This window comes from Bubalus kerabau, chromosome 18, assembly GCF_029407905.1.
Source record: "Bubalus kerabau isolate K-KA32 ecotype Philippines breed swamp buffalo chromosome 18, PCC_UOA_SB_1v2, whole genome shotgun sequence".
Lineage (NCBI taxonomy): Eukaryota > Metazoa > Chordata > Mammalia > Artiodactyla > Bovidae > Bubalus > Bubalus kerabau.
The window spans coordinates 7,645,469-7,660,508 of NC_073641.1; the positions used below are offsets into that span (position 1 = coordinate 7,645,469).

At 46.0% G+C, this 15,040-nt stretch overlaps 1 protein-coding gene and 1 pseudogene across 2 annotated transcripts in view; one reads left to right on the plus strand and one right to left on the minus strand.

Annotated features, from left to right (window-relative positions):
- The window catches only part of NSG2 (neuronal vesicle trafficking associated 2), a 70,648-nt gene that overhangs the window by 13,835 nt on the left and 41,773 nt on the right, over positions 1–15,040 (plus strand). For both annotated transcript variants that reach the window (XM_055554741.1, XM_055554742.1), the window contains exon 3: positions 5,980–6,063. In XM_055554741.1, coding sequence (XP_055410716.1) covers positions 5,980–6,063 — 84 coding nt within the window. The remainder of the gene's footprint in view (positions 1–5,979; positions 6,064–15,040) is intronic.
- LOC129632982 (stress-induced-phosphoprotein 1-like) lies at positions 76–1,746 on the minus strand (annotated as a pseudogene).

The following is a 15,040-nucleotide window of genomic DNA, read 5'->3' on the forward strand; positions in this document are numbered from 1 at the left end:
TATAAACATATAGATACGCTGTTTGCTTGTCTCCCCTTCTCTTCCTTCTGCTCTGTGCTGCGTGGCACAGTCCCAGCTCCTCTTTCCACATGAGGGTGAAGGGAAGGGGATGATGAGCAAGTCATCACCGGATGGCTATCAGACCCACATCCATCAGCTTCTGGATCTTCTGTGCTATCCCAGGATTCTTTAAGTGTTCACTGAGCGCCTGCGGGTCCTTCTGCATCTGTTCCAGGATGAGCCGCATGGCCGGGTCACTCATTATTTGCTGCACCTCCGGGTTGGCCATGGCCCACCGCTTCACATCTTCAGGGCTGTCGTGTCGGTTGTACTGGGCCATCATGCAGCTCTGGTAACCATCTGCGGCCTCCTTACAGTTGGAGTCCAGGTCGAGTGCTTTCTGGTAGACAGCCGTGGCTTTTGTGTAGTCCTTCGTCACCTCCGGGGCGGCGGCTTTCCGGGTATAACCCTTGATAAAGGTTGGCTCCACTCCTCACAGTCCTTGAGTGCCAGCTGGAACTCCAGGAGCTTGGTGTAGCAGGTAGCTCAGTTGCTGTACAGTTTGGCATCTTTGGGGTTCCGTTTAATGGCTTCTGTGTAGTGCTTCATGGCCTGGGAGTAGTCCCCTTTCTGAAAACACTCATTGCCTTTGTTCTTCTCCTCCGAGGCCAGGTCAGGATTTATGTAGGCCAGCCGCTCTTGCTCCTTCAAGATTTTCTCTGCCTGTTGGCGTTTCTTGAGCACATGTGGGGTTCGGTGGTCTGCCAGAGACTTATTATAGAAATGGATGGCATCCTTGGACTTTTCTTCTTTGAAATCAGAGTTGCCAATTCGTGCATAAGCTTTGGCAATCTGTCGGTAGTCTTCTCAGTTTTCTCGCCCCACTTCAATGGCCTTCTCACAAAGCTCCCGGCATTGACCATAGTCACCCTTCTCGAAGTACATGGCTGCTTGGTGGGTTATGTGAGTCATGTTGGTGGGATCCTGGTCCTTGGCTCTGCCATAGTGCTTCAAGGCTGTGTCAAAGACCTTCTTCCTATAGGCTTCATTCCCCAGCTCTTTTTCTTTCGGCACCTGCTTCTTATTCTCTGGAAGATCTTCTTCCATTGGCTCTGGTTTTGTCTCCTTTTTGGGAGGAAGTGGTGGTGGAGGTGTTGCAACTTCCTCCTCTTCATCCATACTGCCCAGATCAACTCCGAGCAGGATGCTAAGAGTAGTCATGATCTGGGGATTTTGCAGTTTCGTGCCCAGGTTGGAGGGCTTGTTCTGCAGCTGCTCGATCAGTTCCCGGTAGGTAGGATCTGCAAGCTGAGTCTTGGTCCTGGGACCACTCTCCAACTTCTGGTACAGATTAGGCATGTTGAAAGGGTTCATGAATTTCCTTTCTGCCAACCGGGCCTCCATAGTCTGTAAACCTTCTTTGAACTGAGGATTGTTTGCTTCATGTTTTAAACCCTCCTCATAGGTTTGCTTGGCTTCTTCAAATCAGTTTAACAATTCAAGAGCTGCTGCTTTTCATGAATAGCCCTTGCCCCAGTCAGGCTTTAGGTCAGCGGTTTTGCAGCTATCCTCATAAGCCTTCTGGTAGTCTCCTTTCTTGGCATAGGCCGCTGAGTGATTGCTGCAGAGCACATGGTTCTGGGGGTCTAACTTAATGGCTTCAGAGCAGCGCTGTAGCACATCGTCAGTGTTGCCAGCTCTCAGGGCCTCATTGCCCTTCTCATTGAGCTCATTCACCTGCTCCATTGCTCGGTCTGGAACCCTGTTGAATAGACTCCATCGGCTCCGTGTTCCCAACCGTCTCATATACTTTGATCCAAATTGGATAACATGTGCATCTCTGAGTCAATCAAATTTTGTGATCAATAAAACAATATGTTCTGATTGGCCTAACTTAATTAGGGACCATCCCTGCCCTCAAGGAAGGCAACAATTCCACCAAACCACATGGCTGTTACATAGGACAGGGCTCTTGAAAGGAGGACTGGGGGCTTTTGATTGAAGATGGGAATGGATACTAGAGAAACAACCACAAAATATTTATTATGGCATTTATAGCAGAATGATATGCCTGTAATGGTTATTCATTGTCTCATTTCAGCAGTAATATTTGTTTAGCTTTGTTCCTGTCTCAACATGTTGACTGCTGCGTGAGGTCTTTTAAATTAAATGGAATGATATAAATGGTCTAGAACTCTTTGAGAAGTTTTGAGAAAGATGTCTATAAAATAGAAGGGCAAAGGAGAAGACTAAGTAGCAAATACTTCTTGACATTTGATGTGTGATGCTTGAGATGAGTCTGATGGCTAAGGATCAAGAAATGAATAAGTCTAGTTAAGAGATGGTTGAGATGGACTTGATAATGTGGGGAGGAATTTTGGTTTTTCTGTTTTTATGTAACCAGTTACCAAAGCTTTAGTACTTCAAAACAACACAAATTTAACACCTCACAGGTCAGAAACCTCACAGGTTTTTATAGGTCAGAAGTCCAGTCACAATTTAGGTGGGTTGTCTGCTCAGGAGGATCTCACAGTTCTGAAGTCAAGGTTTCAGCTGGGCTGCATTTTACCTGATGCTTGGGGCCCTATTCCAAGCTCATGCCAGTTATTGGCAGAATTCAGTTACTTGTGGTTGTAGGACTAAGTGCCATTTTCTTGCATGACCTTACTATCGGCCCGGGTAATTTTCAGCTCCTAGAGTCCACCCTCAGGCATTGGCTGCATAGCCCTCTCCAACATGTTGACTTACTTGAAGGCCAGAAGGAGCATCTCTCTCCAATCTGCTCTGATGGAGTTTTAGATAGCATAACATACTCATGGGAGTGACTGTGCCATTATATTCATGGGTCCTGTCCACACTGTTGAGGAAGGAGATTATATAGGGGTGGGGATAGGCTGGGAAGTTTGGGGACTATCTTAGAATGCTGTCTAGCATAAAAGGCAAAGGCAATTATTGCCCCAAGTTTTATGGGTTACATAGCACATTGACCAGGAAATTTACTAAGCTTAGAAATAGATACTGAGTTGTATTATAATATGTTTATATATACATGCACACATTAGGCATATACACACATATAACATGAAGAAATTATAATTCCAAGTTTGTAAATGTTTTTAAAAATGGTCAGACATCTAAATATTCTATACATTTCATAACCTGCCAGTTGATCTAGTACTATCCCAACAACTTTTAATGATTACAATTTGTAGAGTATCTTTTAAGTTCACAGAACACCAGCATATTTCATTTGGCCCTTCCCAGAATATTGTGAGTTTCTAATAGAAACAGCTAGCCTATGGAGGCTACACAGCCATCTCTAGAGGGTTTCCCTGGTAGCTCAGCTGGTAAAGAATCTGCCTGCAATGCAGGAGACCCCAGTTTGATTCCTGGATCAGGAAGATCCCCAGGAAAAGGGATGTGATGTGCTGTGCTTAGTCACATGAGAAGGGAAAGGCTACCCATTCCAGTATTCTTGGGCTTCCCTGGTGGCTCAGACGGTAAAGAATCTGCCTGCATGTGGGAGACCTAGGTTCAATCCCTGGATTGGGAAGATCCCCTGGAGTAGGGCATGGTGACCGCCTCCAGTATTCTTGCCTGGAGAATCCCCATGGACAGAGGAACCTGGTGGGCTACAGTCCATGGGGTTGCAAAGAGTCGGACACGACTGAGCACCTAAGCACACAGCACGGCCTATGAGCTGTGCTTTTGCATGTGCTCTTGTAGTTATATTAGCTCTCAATTCTTACTTATACATTGAAGTTCATGTGACACCCAAGCATCCAAACACATAGGCTACATGCTGTTTCACACTTTTGTTTCCTAAACCATGTGGTTCACTTTGCATAAAATGTCTTGGCTTGTTCACTCAGGAAAACAGTATTCATCCTTGAAAGCCCCCTTTTTTAGACCATGCTTGAAGAGCATCATTCTTGAGAACTCCTTGTGTTGTTCTGTAAGGGCTGGATAGGGAGGAGCTACAGGTTGACATGTGCAAGCCAGGCCCAAGCTACATCTGCTTCAGACATCTATTGGAAAAACATTTGGCAGCACTCAGAGGCAGTGTTTAAAAAAAAACATTTATTATTGAATAAACGATGTGAGTGCTTGACTTATATTGACTCATATAAGCCTCCTAAAAACTTATGGTTATTTCCCATTTAATGGATGAGAAAACCAAGACACAGAAGGCTCAGTGCTAGAGTTGGGATTCAAGCACACTGTGCAATCTTTCACCTCCCTACAATATTGACAATGTCAGTATCTGCCCCACAACACAGAATTAAATGAGATAGTGCCTGCAAGTGCTCAGTGTCTGCTGTACGGTACATTTGCAAAGCATGAGGGATATTTTTTTACTTGTGGCAAGGAGGCTTCTGTTTTCTTCTTCTTTAGAGCAGGAGATAGAAAAAAAAAATTGAACATCCCCTAACCCCATTCTCCCCACAAATCCCTCACCCTTGTTTGACTGTATCATTTCTTAGTTTAAGGAAGCCAGGGATCACTTTTTATTGTTTGGAGGAGCAGAATTGAAAGAGGGTGGGCCACAGCAACAGAATTTACATCTGCAAATGAATTCTGTGTGTCAGGGAGGGAGCGGTGTTTTGCATGGGCTGGGACCCAGCTCCTCCTAACCAACAGATTTAAGTGCCACACAGGAGATGTTCAATCATGGACATTCCTCCCTTGCCCCTTCCTTTGTGGGCTGTGTTTTGTCCACAGTATGCCTCAGAGACCTTCACGAGCATTCTTCATAGAATTCTTGCAGGAGTCCATACACTTGACTGTCATTTCTAGGAAAACTCAGGATGAAAGTTTTCAGTGAAAATTCAGTTAATTTAAGCTCTAAGAAGAAGACCGATCATAGTTAGAAGATTGCTTCCTTTGAGCTGTGTTACCTTGGATATGTGACTTGGCAGCTCTCTGCTTCAGTTTCCCTTTCAGGAGAATGGAAATAGTAGTGGTTTGTGGATGAAGTATATGGAGAGCTTGATCTAGCCCTGGCACATAATAAATTATTCCAAAAATTTTGCCCATGATCATCTCATTTAACCCTCAAAACAATCTTGTTAAATAGGGGTTATTATTATGATCATTGTCCTTACTTTACAGGTGAGACCCCAAGGCTCAGACAGCTCCTGTGCCCCCCATGACACTGTGGCACTCAGCAATAGTTATTGATTATCTGTCAAGTTTCTTTTTTTCTTCCACTTTGCCTACACAGTGGGATGAAGTTCCATACATGTCTTGGCAGGTTGACAGCTTATCTTGAAAAGATATTAGCCGCCTCTGCAAAATATTCAGACTTCAGAAAAATAAGATGATACAATAGATTCAATAGACCTTTATATTTTGCTTTGTGGAAGTCTCCAAATTAAATTGGAATTAAGTATATGTGCAAAACTTTAGCTACAAGATGTTCATCATAACTTGCTTAGATAATCCAAACTGTGGAAACACCCTACATGTTCAACGGTCAATACTGCTTAGAATAATTGTAGTCACACACACAATGAAATAATAAAGGACATCAAAAGGCAAACTGAAATCATATATTTATCTACATGGAAAAAAATGTTAGTGTAGTGTTGTGTGATAAAATGAAGTGCCAGTCCATTTCACAAAAATATATTTGTATAAATAGCTAATACGTAAATACAATATAATACATCTGCTGCTGCTGCTGCTAAGTCGCTTCAGTCGTGTCTGACTCTGTGCGACCCCAGAGACGGCAGCCCACTATATGTGCATGTAAAAACATCTGAAAAGGTGTGACCAGAATTGTCACCTATGGTTGTCTCTGTTGGAATGGGAAAATATTATGGGTAATTTTAATTTTTAATTTTCTTGTGTGTGTTTGAGGAAGTGTGTGTTTTCTGATCTTTATGCAATATATAGTTAATTCTAGTTACTAAAAAAAAAAGGAAGAGAAAACTCTTCCAAGTATTTATGTGTGCTAACACTGGTTGATCATTTTAGGTGATTGTGAAGACAAGAACAGAATATCAGCCTGAACAGAAGAACAAAGGGAAGTTCCGGGTGCCGAAAATCGCCGAATTTACGGTCAGTGTCTTGATGGTGTGACAGAAAGACTGCATATGAGTCACTGAGTCTAGTCAAATAACAAAACTCTGCCTCTTGAGGATGAATTAGCCTTTCTCTGGCCCCGAAATGTTTAGACAATTTGATAATTGTTAAATGTGTCTCATTTCTTCTTTTACATCCGGTCCCTGTCTCTCTGCCTTTCCATCACAGTCTCCAGGAAATGTGATGGAAATGTGTAAAGAAACGCAAATTGTAGACAGTGGCTGATTGCAACAAATATGAAAACAACAAAGGTAGAGAAAAGTTGACTGAGTGGTAAAAACTAGATGATTGAATTTCTATTTCTTGGTGGAGGGGTCACTAGGAGAACTGAGGAGTATATATCACTGTGATGAATTGCATGAAGGAGCCATGAAACCTGCTCTGCAAAGATGTGTGGAGGAATCTCAGGAAAGTACCATGGGGAAGTCACTTAGGACTTAGGGCCCTGAGGCTGGAGGGGAATTGGACCCAACACTGAATAGGCATAAGGGCAGCAAATCTGGGCTCTGGGAGAGGTGTGGGGAGGAGGCAGGAGAAATAGGCAGAGTGCAGACAATCCTAGGCCTCATATGCTGTATGGAGGAATTTGGGTTTTTATGAAGACACCCTAGAAGGACTTCAGGTAAAGGAAGGACATGATTACAGCTGGTTTTTTGAAAAAGCAGACTGGCTTTTACATGACTAACAGAGTGTAGTGGGCAAGAGGGAACATGCGGAGACTGCTGGGCTACTGCATTTGTCCACGTTCAAACACCAGTAGTGGCTTTGAGAAGGGTGGTGAGTGGATTAGAGACCTAAGAGATATTTTGGAGGCAAAATCTGCCATGGAGGCAGTAGAATAGGTGGTTCTGTAGAAGGATGCTGGAGCAGTCTGGCAGGGTTTGCGCTTTTGTTTCTGCCTCATACCAGCCGTAAGGCCACAAGCAAGTCAGTTGTTGTTTAGTTGCTAAGTCATGCCCGACTCTTTGCAGCCCCATAGACTGTAGCCCACCAGGTTCCTCTGTCCATGGAATTTCCCAGGCAGGAATACTGGAGTGGGCAGCCATTTCCTTCTCCAGGGGATCTTCCTGACCCAGGGATCAAATCCACGTCTCCTGCATCTCCTGCATTGGCAGGTGAATAATCTTTACCACTGAGCCACTTGGGAAGCACAAGCAAGTCAGTAAACCTCACTTATCAAAGGGAAATACCAGAAGGTTACTGTGAGGATGACGTACAGAATACATGCAAAGCAGAAGAAGTATATGACTAATAGCAGCTATTTCGTGTCAACTGTGGCTCAGGGGCTTTGGACGTGAAAACAGTCCTTGGTTGCTTGTCTGGGGATTGGAGTATGTGTGTGGGTGCATATGCTGGTCTGCTTCTGTCCCTCTGTTTTTCCCTGTTCGATCTACATTAGAGCAGCTGGGTGTGTGAGCCTGGGAGGGAGCATGGCACCTCTGTGTACATCCCCCAGCATGTGGGACTTCGCTAGATGTTGACCCCTTCTTAGAGGGCAAGGATTGCTTTTATTTCTGACTGTGGCTTTAGTGTCTGGCACACAGCATGGGCCCAGTGAACTTGGACCTGGCCTGAACTGCGTGCAGGTACCTACCTGCAAGAGCCAGCAGGTAGCCATGAGGGGAGGGTGGGAGTGTCTTGGTACACAGTGTGCGGGGACCAGGCCAGGGAGTGAAGCTGACCTGTCCTCCTAGCAGCAGAGATCATCAGAAATATGTCCAGATTCATGAGCACAAATGTTTACTGCAGTGTTATTGATAAACTCAAAGCATTGGAAACAATGCTAGGTTTTCAGCAACTTTCTCATGATTCCATATGTAAGACCACATGCATAGGATGGAGTAGTTCAACAATTTTTTAAGAACCACTTTTGCGGGGTGAGCAGTTTACTCTGAATTACGGGCTCGTGAGATATTTTCTTCTTTCTTTTACTTTCCCAATTCTACAAGAGCATGACTTGCTACAATAATCAGAAAAAAATTAGACGCATTTAAAAATTTTGCTCGTTTTACCAAATAGAGTGTTACAGTTTTTGACGGAATTAATCCTTATTTAGCAATCATTTAAAATGATGGTTATGAAGACATGTGATAATTTGGGCAGATACTTATTATAGAGGAGGTTGAGTGAAAAAAGCAGAGATTAAAATTGTATGTTTTCTATGATTGGAACTATGAAAAAACCACAAGCACACAGAGGAAAGAAATGTCTCAGAATGTCGTCTGTGGCTGTGTCTTCAGCAGCGGTGCTGGGACCACGTTGTTTCATTTTTGTTTCCTCTTTGTTGGCAACTTCCGGTGATGTGGCTGTTTTATCATATGGTAAACATCATATCATATCATATCATGAGGCCCATGGGTCCCTGAGAGGCTGATATAGTCCCGTTTTTTTTTTTTTTTTTCAAGAGGAACTTAAGCTCAGAGCAGCAATGCAACCTGCTCCCCCACTAGCAAGTGGCCGGGACTGTCTGTTCATCCACGCGGCCTGCCATAGGTAACTCTGGGTTAGAACAGAAGTGAGTCAGCCAAGAAAAAATGAGTAGTTCATCAGGGATCAGGGCCTGTGGAAGCCCGCCCCCTAGCCCCCCACAACTTGACTGATTTGGTCCTGGGGGTGGGAAAAAAAGGGTGCTGGGATTCGGGGTCAGACCTTTTCAGCACTGGTGTGGGTGGAGGGCCCTGCCACTTGGAACAAAATGGAAGGAATGGAGCAAATTTGTTTGCTTTTGTAAAGCTGCAAGCATCCATTTGACCAGCTTTTCACTTCTTTAACGAGAGCTTCCCCTGGCCACATGGAGGATGTTTCTACTGGGGTGATGGTTGATGCTGCAGTCTAAGGAGGAGGCTGGTGGTGACTGAGAGGAGTCTGAGGGTCTGAGCGTCAGCTGCAGGGGCACTCAGGCATCCAGGTGGGCTGTTACGGAGGTGAACTTGCAGGACTTGTTCCTGGTTGGAGAATCAGAGGCTCCATCAGGAGCTTCTGGGTGCTTGGCTTGGCTGACTGGATAGGAGATGGGGGACTGGACAGTAGGGAGCACATTGAGTGGAGGGTGTGCAGGTACCATGGGAGAGGTGAGTCGGGGAGGAGGCAGTCTGGCCACCCTTGAATGTAACTGGTCTGGAGCTCAGGATGGAAATTGAGGCTAGGGAACTGGAGCTTGAAGTCAGAAAATTCCCAGTTCATTTCAGAGAGTATAAGGCTGATAAACAATGGCCGGGCGCCCCCTCCAGGATATCACCCACGGCAGAAGTAACCATGGGGATGACAAAGAGGCATCTGACCCTTAGTCCCAGTACCTTTGAGGAGGTGGAACAGCTTGTGACTTCACAGCTCAAATCTGACCTGGGGAGATCAGCTCATAGCAATTGTACTTTGAGAGAGAATGAGAGGAGAGAGCAGGGAGGGAGAGATGAATGGAGAAAGATTGAAAGAATCGCCTGGATTTTTTTTTTTTTTTTTTTTTAACACGAAGGCTCTTGCAGTCATTGCCAAGGGTCACAGACTTGCGAGAATGTTCATCAGGCTTCTTTGAGAAGATGGGAGCATGTAGAGAGAAGCCCCACCTTCTTTCTTAGTCCTGGGAGCTGGAGTTTCTTCTGAAGCTGATTTTGCTGTGAAAGGAGCTGTTTGTCCCCAGGCTCACCTGAGAGAAGAAACTTGAGTCTTGCATTTGGAAGCTGTGCTAACCTGAGGAGAGGTATTCTAGGGAACACCTGTACTTTGGGACTAGATTCACCAGGCAACTCAGGTCATGTCCCTGTCACCTCTTAGCTTCATGACCTTGGGAATTCTCTTCACCTCTCTGAGCTCTTGATTCCTCATCAATTAACTGAGACACAGTCTTGAGATAGCCCGAAGTGTAAGTTCTTGGAGCACTCTAGTTCTCAGTGAATGATCATTTTATTCTCTTCCTGTTCGGATCCCTTTCCTTCATCCTGGGTTCTTAAGTTTCCTGCCTAATTAGCTGGATTTTGACAATTGGTTGAGACAGACCTGGTTCTCCCTTTCCTGGCTTTTCCTCCTGGGAAAGTGACTGGATAAACCTGGAGGAACTGTTCTGCTGCTGCTGCTAAGTCGCTTTAGTCATGTCCGACTCTGTGCGACCCCAGAGACGGCAGCCCACCAGGCTCCCCCGTCCCTGGGATTCTCCAGGCAAGAACACTGGAGTGGGTTGCCATTTCCTCCTCCAATGCATGAAAGTGCAAAGTGAAAGTGAAGTCGCTCAGTCGTTTCCGACTCCCAGCGACCCCATGGACTGCAGCCTACCAGGCTCCTCCGTCCATGGGATTTGCCAGGCAAGAGTACTGGAGTGGGTTGCCATTGCCTTCTCTGGGAGGAACTGTTCTAAGAGTAGCCAATTCAATGTCAGAACCCATGGGCTGCCTCTGGCTCTCTACAGTGACCTCGGGAGCCATCTCTTTGCCTCTTGGGGAATGCAGGCAGTATTTTTTGGTAAGCTACTTCTCAACACATCAGTTATAACATGAATAATCCTAGTACTTGTTAAAAATGCCTTTATATCCACTTTTCAGGTTGATGACAACCTTATGTACTACTATTCTTATTATTATCAGTACCACTTTTATTATTATATTATCACCACTCTTATTATTACCTCCATTTTATGGTTGAGGAAACTGATGCTCAAAGAAGTGAAGTGTCTGGCAAGGCCACGCAGCAAGGACATTTAAGGACAAATAAGAACCCAGAACTATGGCTCCATAACCCATTTTCTCTGCTATACCTTGATGACACCCTGCCCAGCTGTGGCTTGCCTGACTTCCTCCCTTTCTGCCCTTTCTCCCCTTTTGTTTTTGTCTTTATCAAATTTGCACTGGGCTGCACTAGATGTGTTGCTGGGAGACACGCAGACGTGCAAGACTGAAGCCTCGCTCTGGAGGAGCTTGCAAATGTGTGGTTTAGACAAGAAGATGCCAACCAACTTCTTGTCTGTGTCCTTGTAGGGTCACCTCCTCTGAGATGCCTCCCCTGATCTTCCGAGTCTGATGCTTCGTCTGAGCTCTGCAGGTCATAAGGGGGTCATGCATACTACTGTGCTGCGCTATTCTGGTACCTTCAGCCTCTGGTCCCTGGAGGGTAGGGTGGCAGTGGCCCACTCATGTGTTCTCAGTTCTCGGAAGAGGGTATAGTATAGAGTGTGTGTCCGGTGTGTTACAGCTTGAGCCCCACGCAGTCTTGGGACTGCCTCAGCATCCATCCCTGATAATACATCCTGAGTCAGGATTCAGAAAACCTGCCTCTGGTGGCTATGACCTGGGTAAACTCAGACTGGAGGGTGTCCAGGTATGTGGGGAAAGATCCTGAGGGTGCCTGCAGACCAGACCCTCAGCACAGTCAGTGGGGAGAATGTGGAATGCAAGGGACACATCAGTGCCAAGGGGCCAGACCTCATCATTCCTGTCAGGCAGATGGACACATTAGCATAAAACTGGTGGGGGAGAATTAGAAGTGAGAAGCTAGCAGTTTTTAAAGGGTTGGTGACTGTGGCCTGTTGCTAAAAACAAGCAGCAACAGCACACCAATAAAACAAAAAGAAACAGATACCCAGTTGAAGCCTCGGGACTAATATTACAGGATATTGACTTAGTGTTCCATCCATTTGTCGGTCCACTCAATGTCTGAGGCTTGTGCTCTGCTTTTGACCTGACCTGTGGTTGGCACTATGTAAGATAGCCCACTGAATGACCCCAGCACACCAGGCTGGTGAGATTGTCACCCTGGTTGCAGGTGAAGCAAACGGGCTCACAGAGGCTGGGCATTTTCCCGAGTTCCATGCCCGGGAAGCTGTGGAGCCAGGCTGTACTTACAGGCCTTAAGCAGGGGCCTTGGCTGAGTGTAAGGGGTGAGGGAAGCTGCCGCCAGGGGAAGGGGGGCCTGGCTACCAGAGAATCACAGCCAGGGGCTGCTGCTGAGCCCATCGAGCTGCCAGTCACCTCTTTCCTTCTTCTCTTCCTCTTCTGGCCAAAGGTTGGGGATGTTCACATTCTGTCTCAGGCCACAACTCTTCTCACCTTCCCCCCAGTACTACACGGTGGAATGCCAGAACCAGTCTCCCCAGGAGGGTGGCCGTGTCTAACAGTCGGCAGAGTCCAGACCACTCTCCCGCCTGCAAGTCTGTGGTCACCACGCTTTCTGCTCTGGTCTCTGTCCCACTCATCATCTGCTGGCCCAGCCTCCTTCCAGCTCCCTCTGCCTCCTTTCTCAGCCCCCTCCTGCCCATTCTCCTCTCTCCCCAAAGGAAGACTCTTCCTAATGCATGTATGGGTGCATACATACATGATACATTTGCTGTCCTTCTAACCATCCCACAGCTTCCACAGGTGCCCTGCTCATCTGCCTCCTCCCACAGGTGTCCTCACCTGCCCAAAGTCCTGGTCCTTTCCTCGTAACGTACGTCGTATGCCTCCCTGTCTTTGTTCATGCTGTCTCTTCCAACCAAACTGCCTTACCCGCCTCCGCCATTGGGCAAACTCCCTTCTCACCCCTCAGCACCCAACTCAAATGGCCCTGCCTGTGAAGGCTTGCCTGCCCACCTATGTGCAATCTGTCCTTACCCCTTGGGATTCCCGCACCTGCTGTATAACCTTCCAGTGACACAGTGTTGGCATCAACTTTACCTGCTGTGTCTCCCACTATCTTCATCTTTGCACCCCAAAAGCCTAGTGAATGCTTGGCCACCCTAGGCACCAAATTATATCTTTAATAAATGAGCAGGTAAATGAACAAACAAACAAAAAATCCATGGTTGATGGAAGAACTCCATGCTGATAAACACCAGAGCTCTGGCTGACTCACTTTCAATATATTTATTTAAAATTGGGGCCATATCTTTGCTTCTAAGCTTCTTGCTGATGATACATCCTCATAGATGTCCTCTTCCTGATATCACATTCCCCGGGAGGTGAGACCTCTTTTATAGCTTTGTCATTTGCTTCTTCCAGTTTTTCATCAGAATCCCAGAGGCTGCCTTCCATTGACGGGATTCTAATATTTGCTGACAGCAGCAAATGGAGATACGCGATTTTACTTTATTATCTGTTGTCTTGGTTTTTATTGCTCTCTTATTTTTTTTAATTTTGAGAAACACTTTAGGTAAGTTATTAAAAACACTGCCTGCTGGGTTAGGAGCAGAGTCATTATCTGGCATGAAGAGAATTTGCATGTGAGTGCTTGGTGGGAAAAAAAAAGGCTGCAAGAGTATTTGATGTTCATTATGGCACTTCTGGCTAGGGCTTTATTGAAAATCAGAACAAAGATGCAAGCCTATGTTTATGGCTGGGTGCTTTCTCTTGGCCTCATGAAATTGTACTATTGGAGTAACCTTGAGAAACATGCATTATTGAGAATTGAAAAGCGAATGTGGCTTAATTTTTTTTTTTTTAACAAAACATTTCCCTGGGAGAGAAAACGTCTGTGGTGCTGTCTCAGGCGGAATGTGCGCAGGGTGTGAGGCACATGCGAGCCCTGGACGATTTGGTGGCAGCTCCATTCCAGAGCCTGATGCCTGGGCTGCTGTTATTGCCAGGTTGTCATTCTCATTGATTCAAACACTGGCACATAAATGCTGTAATAAAGCAAGTTACTTGTTAGTAAGTTTGGTATAGAAGACTCCTAGAATTTAGTGAATATTCTTATTTCCTGTGGGACTCCTGAGGGAGTTGGCCGATTTAAAGTCTGCACACCAGTTGTTAAACTGTTAGAAGTATGTAACCAAGCTTTGGGGGAATATTTATACCATGGAAAGGAGCAAACACTAAATCATGCATCACCCTCCTTTCCGAGCCCAGGGCAGTTAACCAGCAAGCTTGTGTGAAGAGCAGTACAGAAAAGGGGAAATCCGTGGGTTGGAGATTTGGCACTGTGGGTTTATACGAATGACAGCAAGTCATTTCATGTCTCTGAACCTGCATTTCCCAAGCTGTAAAATAAGACAATGCTGTCTGCACCATAGGCCTGGCCTGAGGACAAAATGAGACAACATAAGCCCCACAGAAGCTTCAGAAATGTGCATCTCCTCCTGTTTCATTTCTGGGAAGTTGGTCACGCAATGGATGGAATGCTCCCTCCTAGGGCGGGCCTCAGTGGGGAGCCACAGCCGGCTGCATCTCACTAGGCCCTCCGTCTCAACACCATGGCTCAGCTCTTTCTCCTCGCCCACCCTTTCCACCAGGCCAGCTTTTGGCCTTCCAGTTCCATCCGACCTTCGCCTTTCCACCTTTGTGTGGTTAGGACAACCGTCAGATCTTGCTTGAGAAATCCCTGGCGGCCCCCACGTCCTGTGGGCAACAGCGTGAGCTTTCAGCTGGCACTGCAGGCTCCCCAGAGGTGGCCCCTGCTGCTTGTCCCTCTGCATTCCCTGTTCTCAGTGCTTCAGGCCTCTCTCAGTTCTACAAAACCACCTCTCCTTTCACCTCTCCTGGTCTTTGCCCATGCGGTTTCCTCGGCTCGACTGCCTACATTTTCTGCCTTGTGACTCAGACCAGGTCTCACCTCCTTCTGAAACTTACCCTTGATTCCCCAAGTCACTTTCTCATCTGGAGTCCCAGAGTCCCAGCCTTTCCTGTACCCATCACTCCCCTGAGATGGCACATTGACTTCACCTAGAGTTCCCGAGATACCTGGTTGGATTGCTGAAAGAAGTGAAGGGCTTCATAAAGTTTTCTCACGTCCCCTGCTGGGGTAATAAAAGGAAGATAGATGTTCATGGAAAGTGAAACAAGATTTAAAAAATTATTATATTTACTTAATTGATTTCATTGAGCTCTTATTATGTGCTGTGTAGTTTGCTAGTCATTTTCCATTTTATCTTTAACTCATGAAGTAGGCATTGTTTTTGACGTACAGGTAAGGAAACTGAGGATCAGAGAGGTTAGTCAAGACGCTCAACGTCACACAGCTAATAAGGTACAGAGTCAGGCTTTCTGGCTCAGAG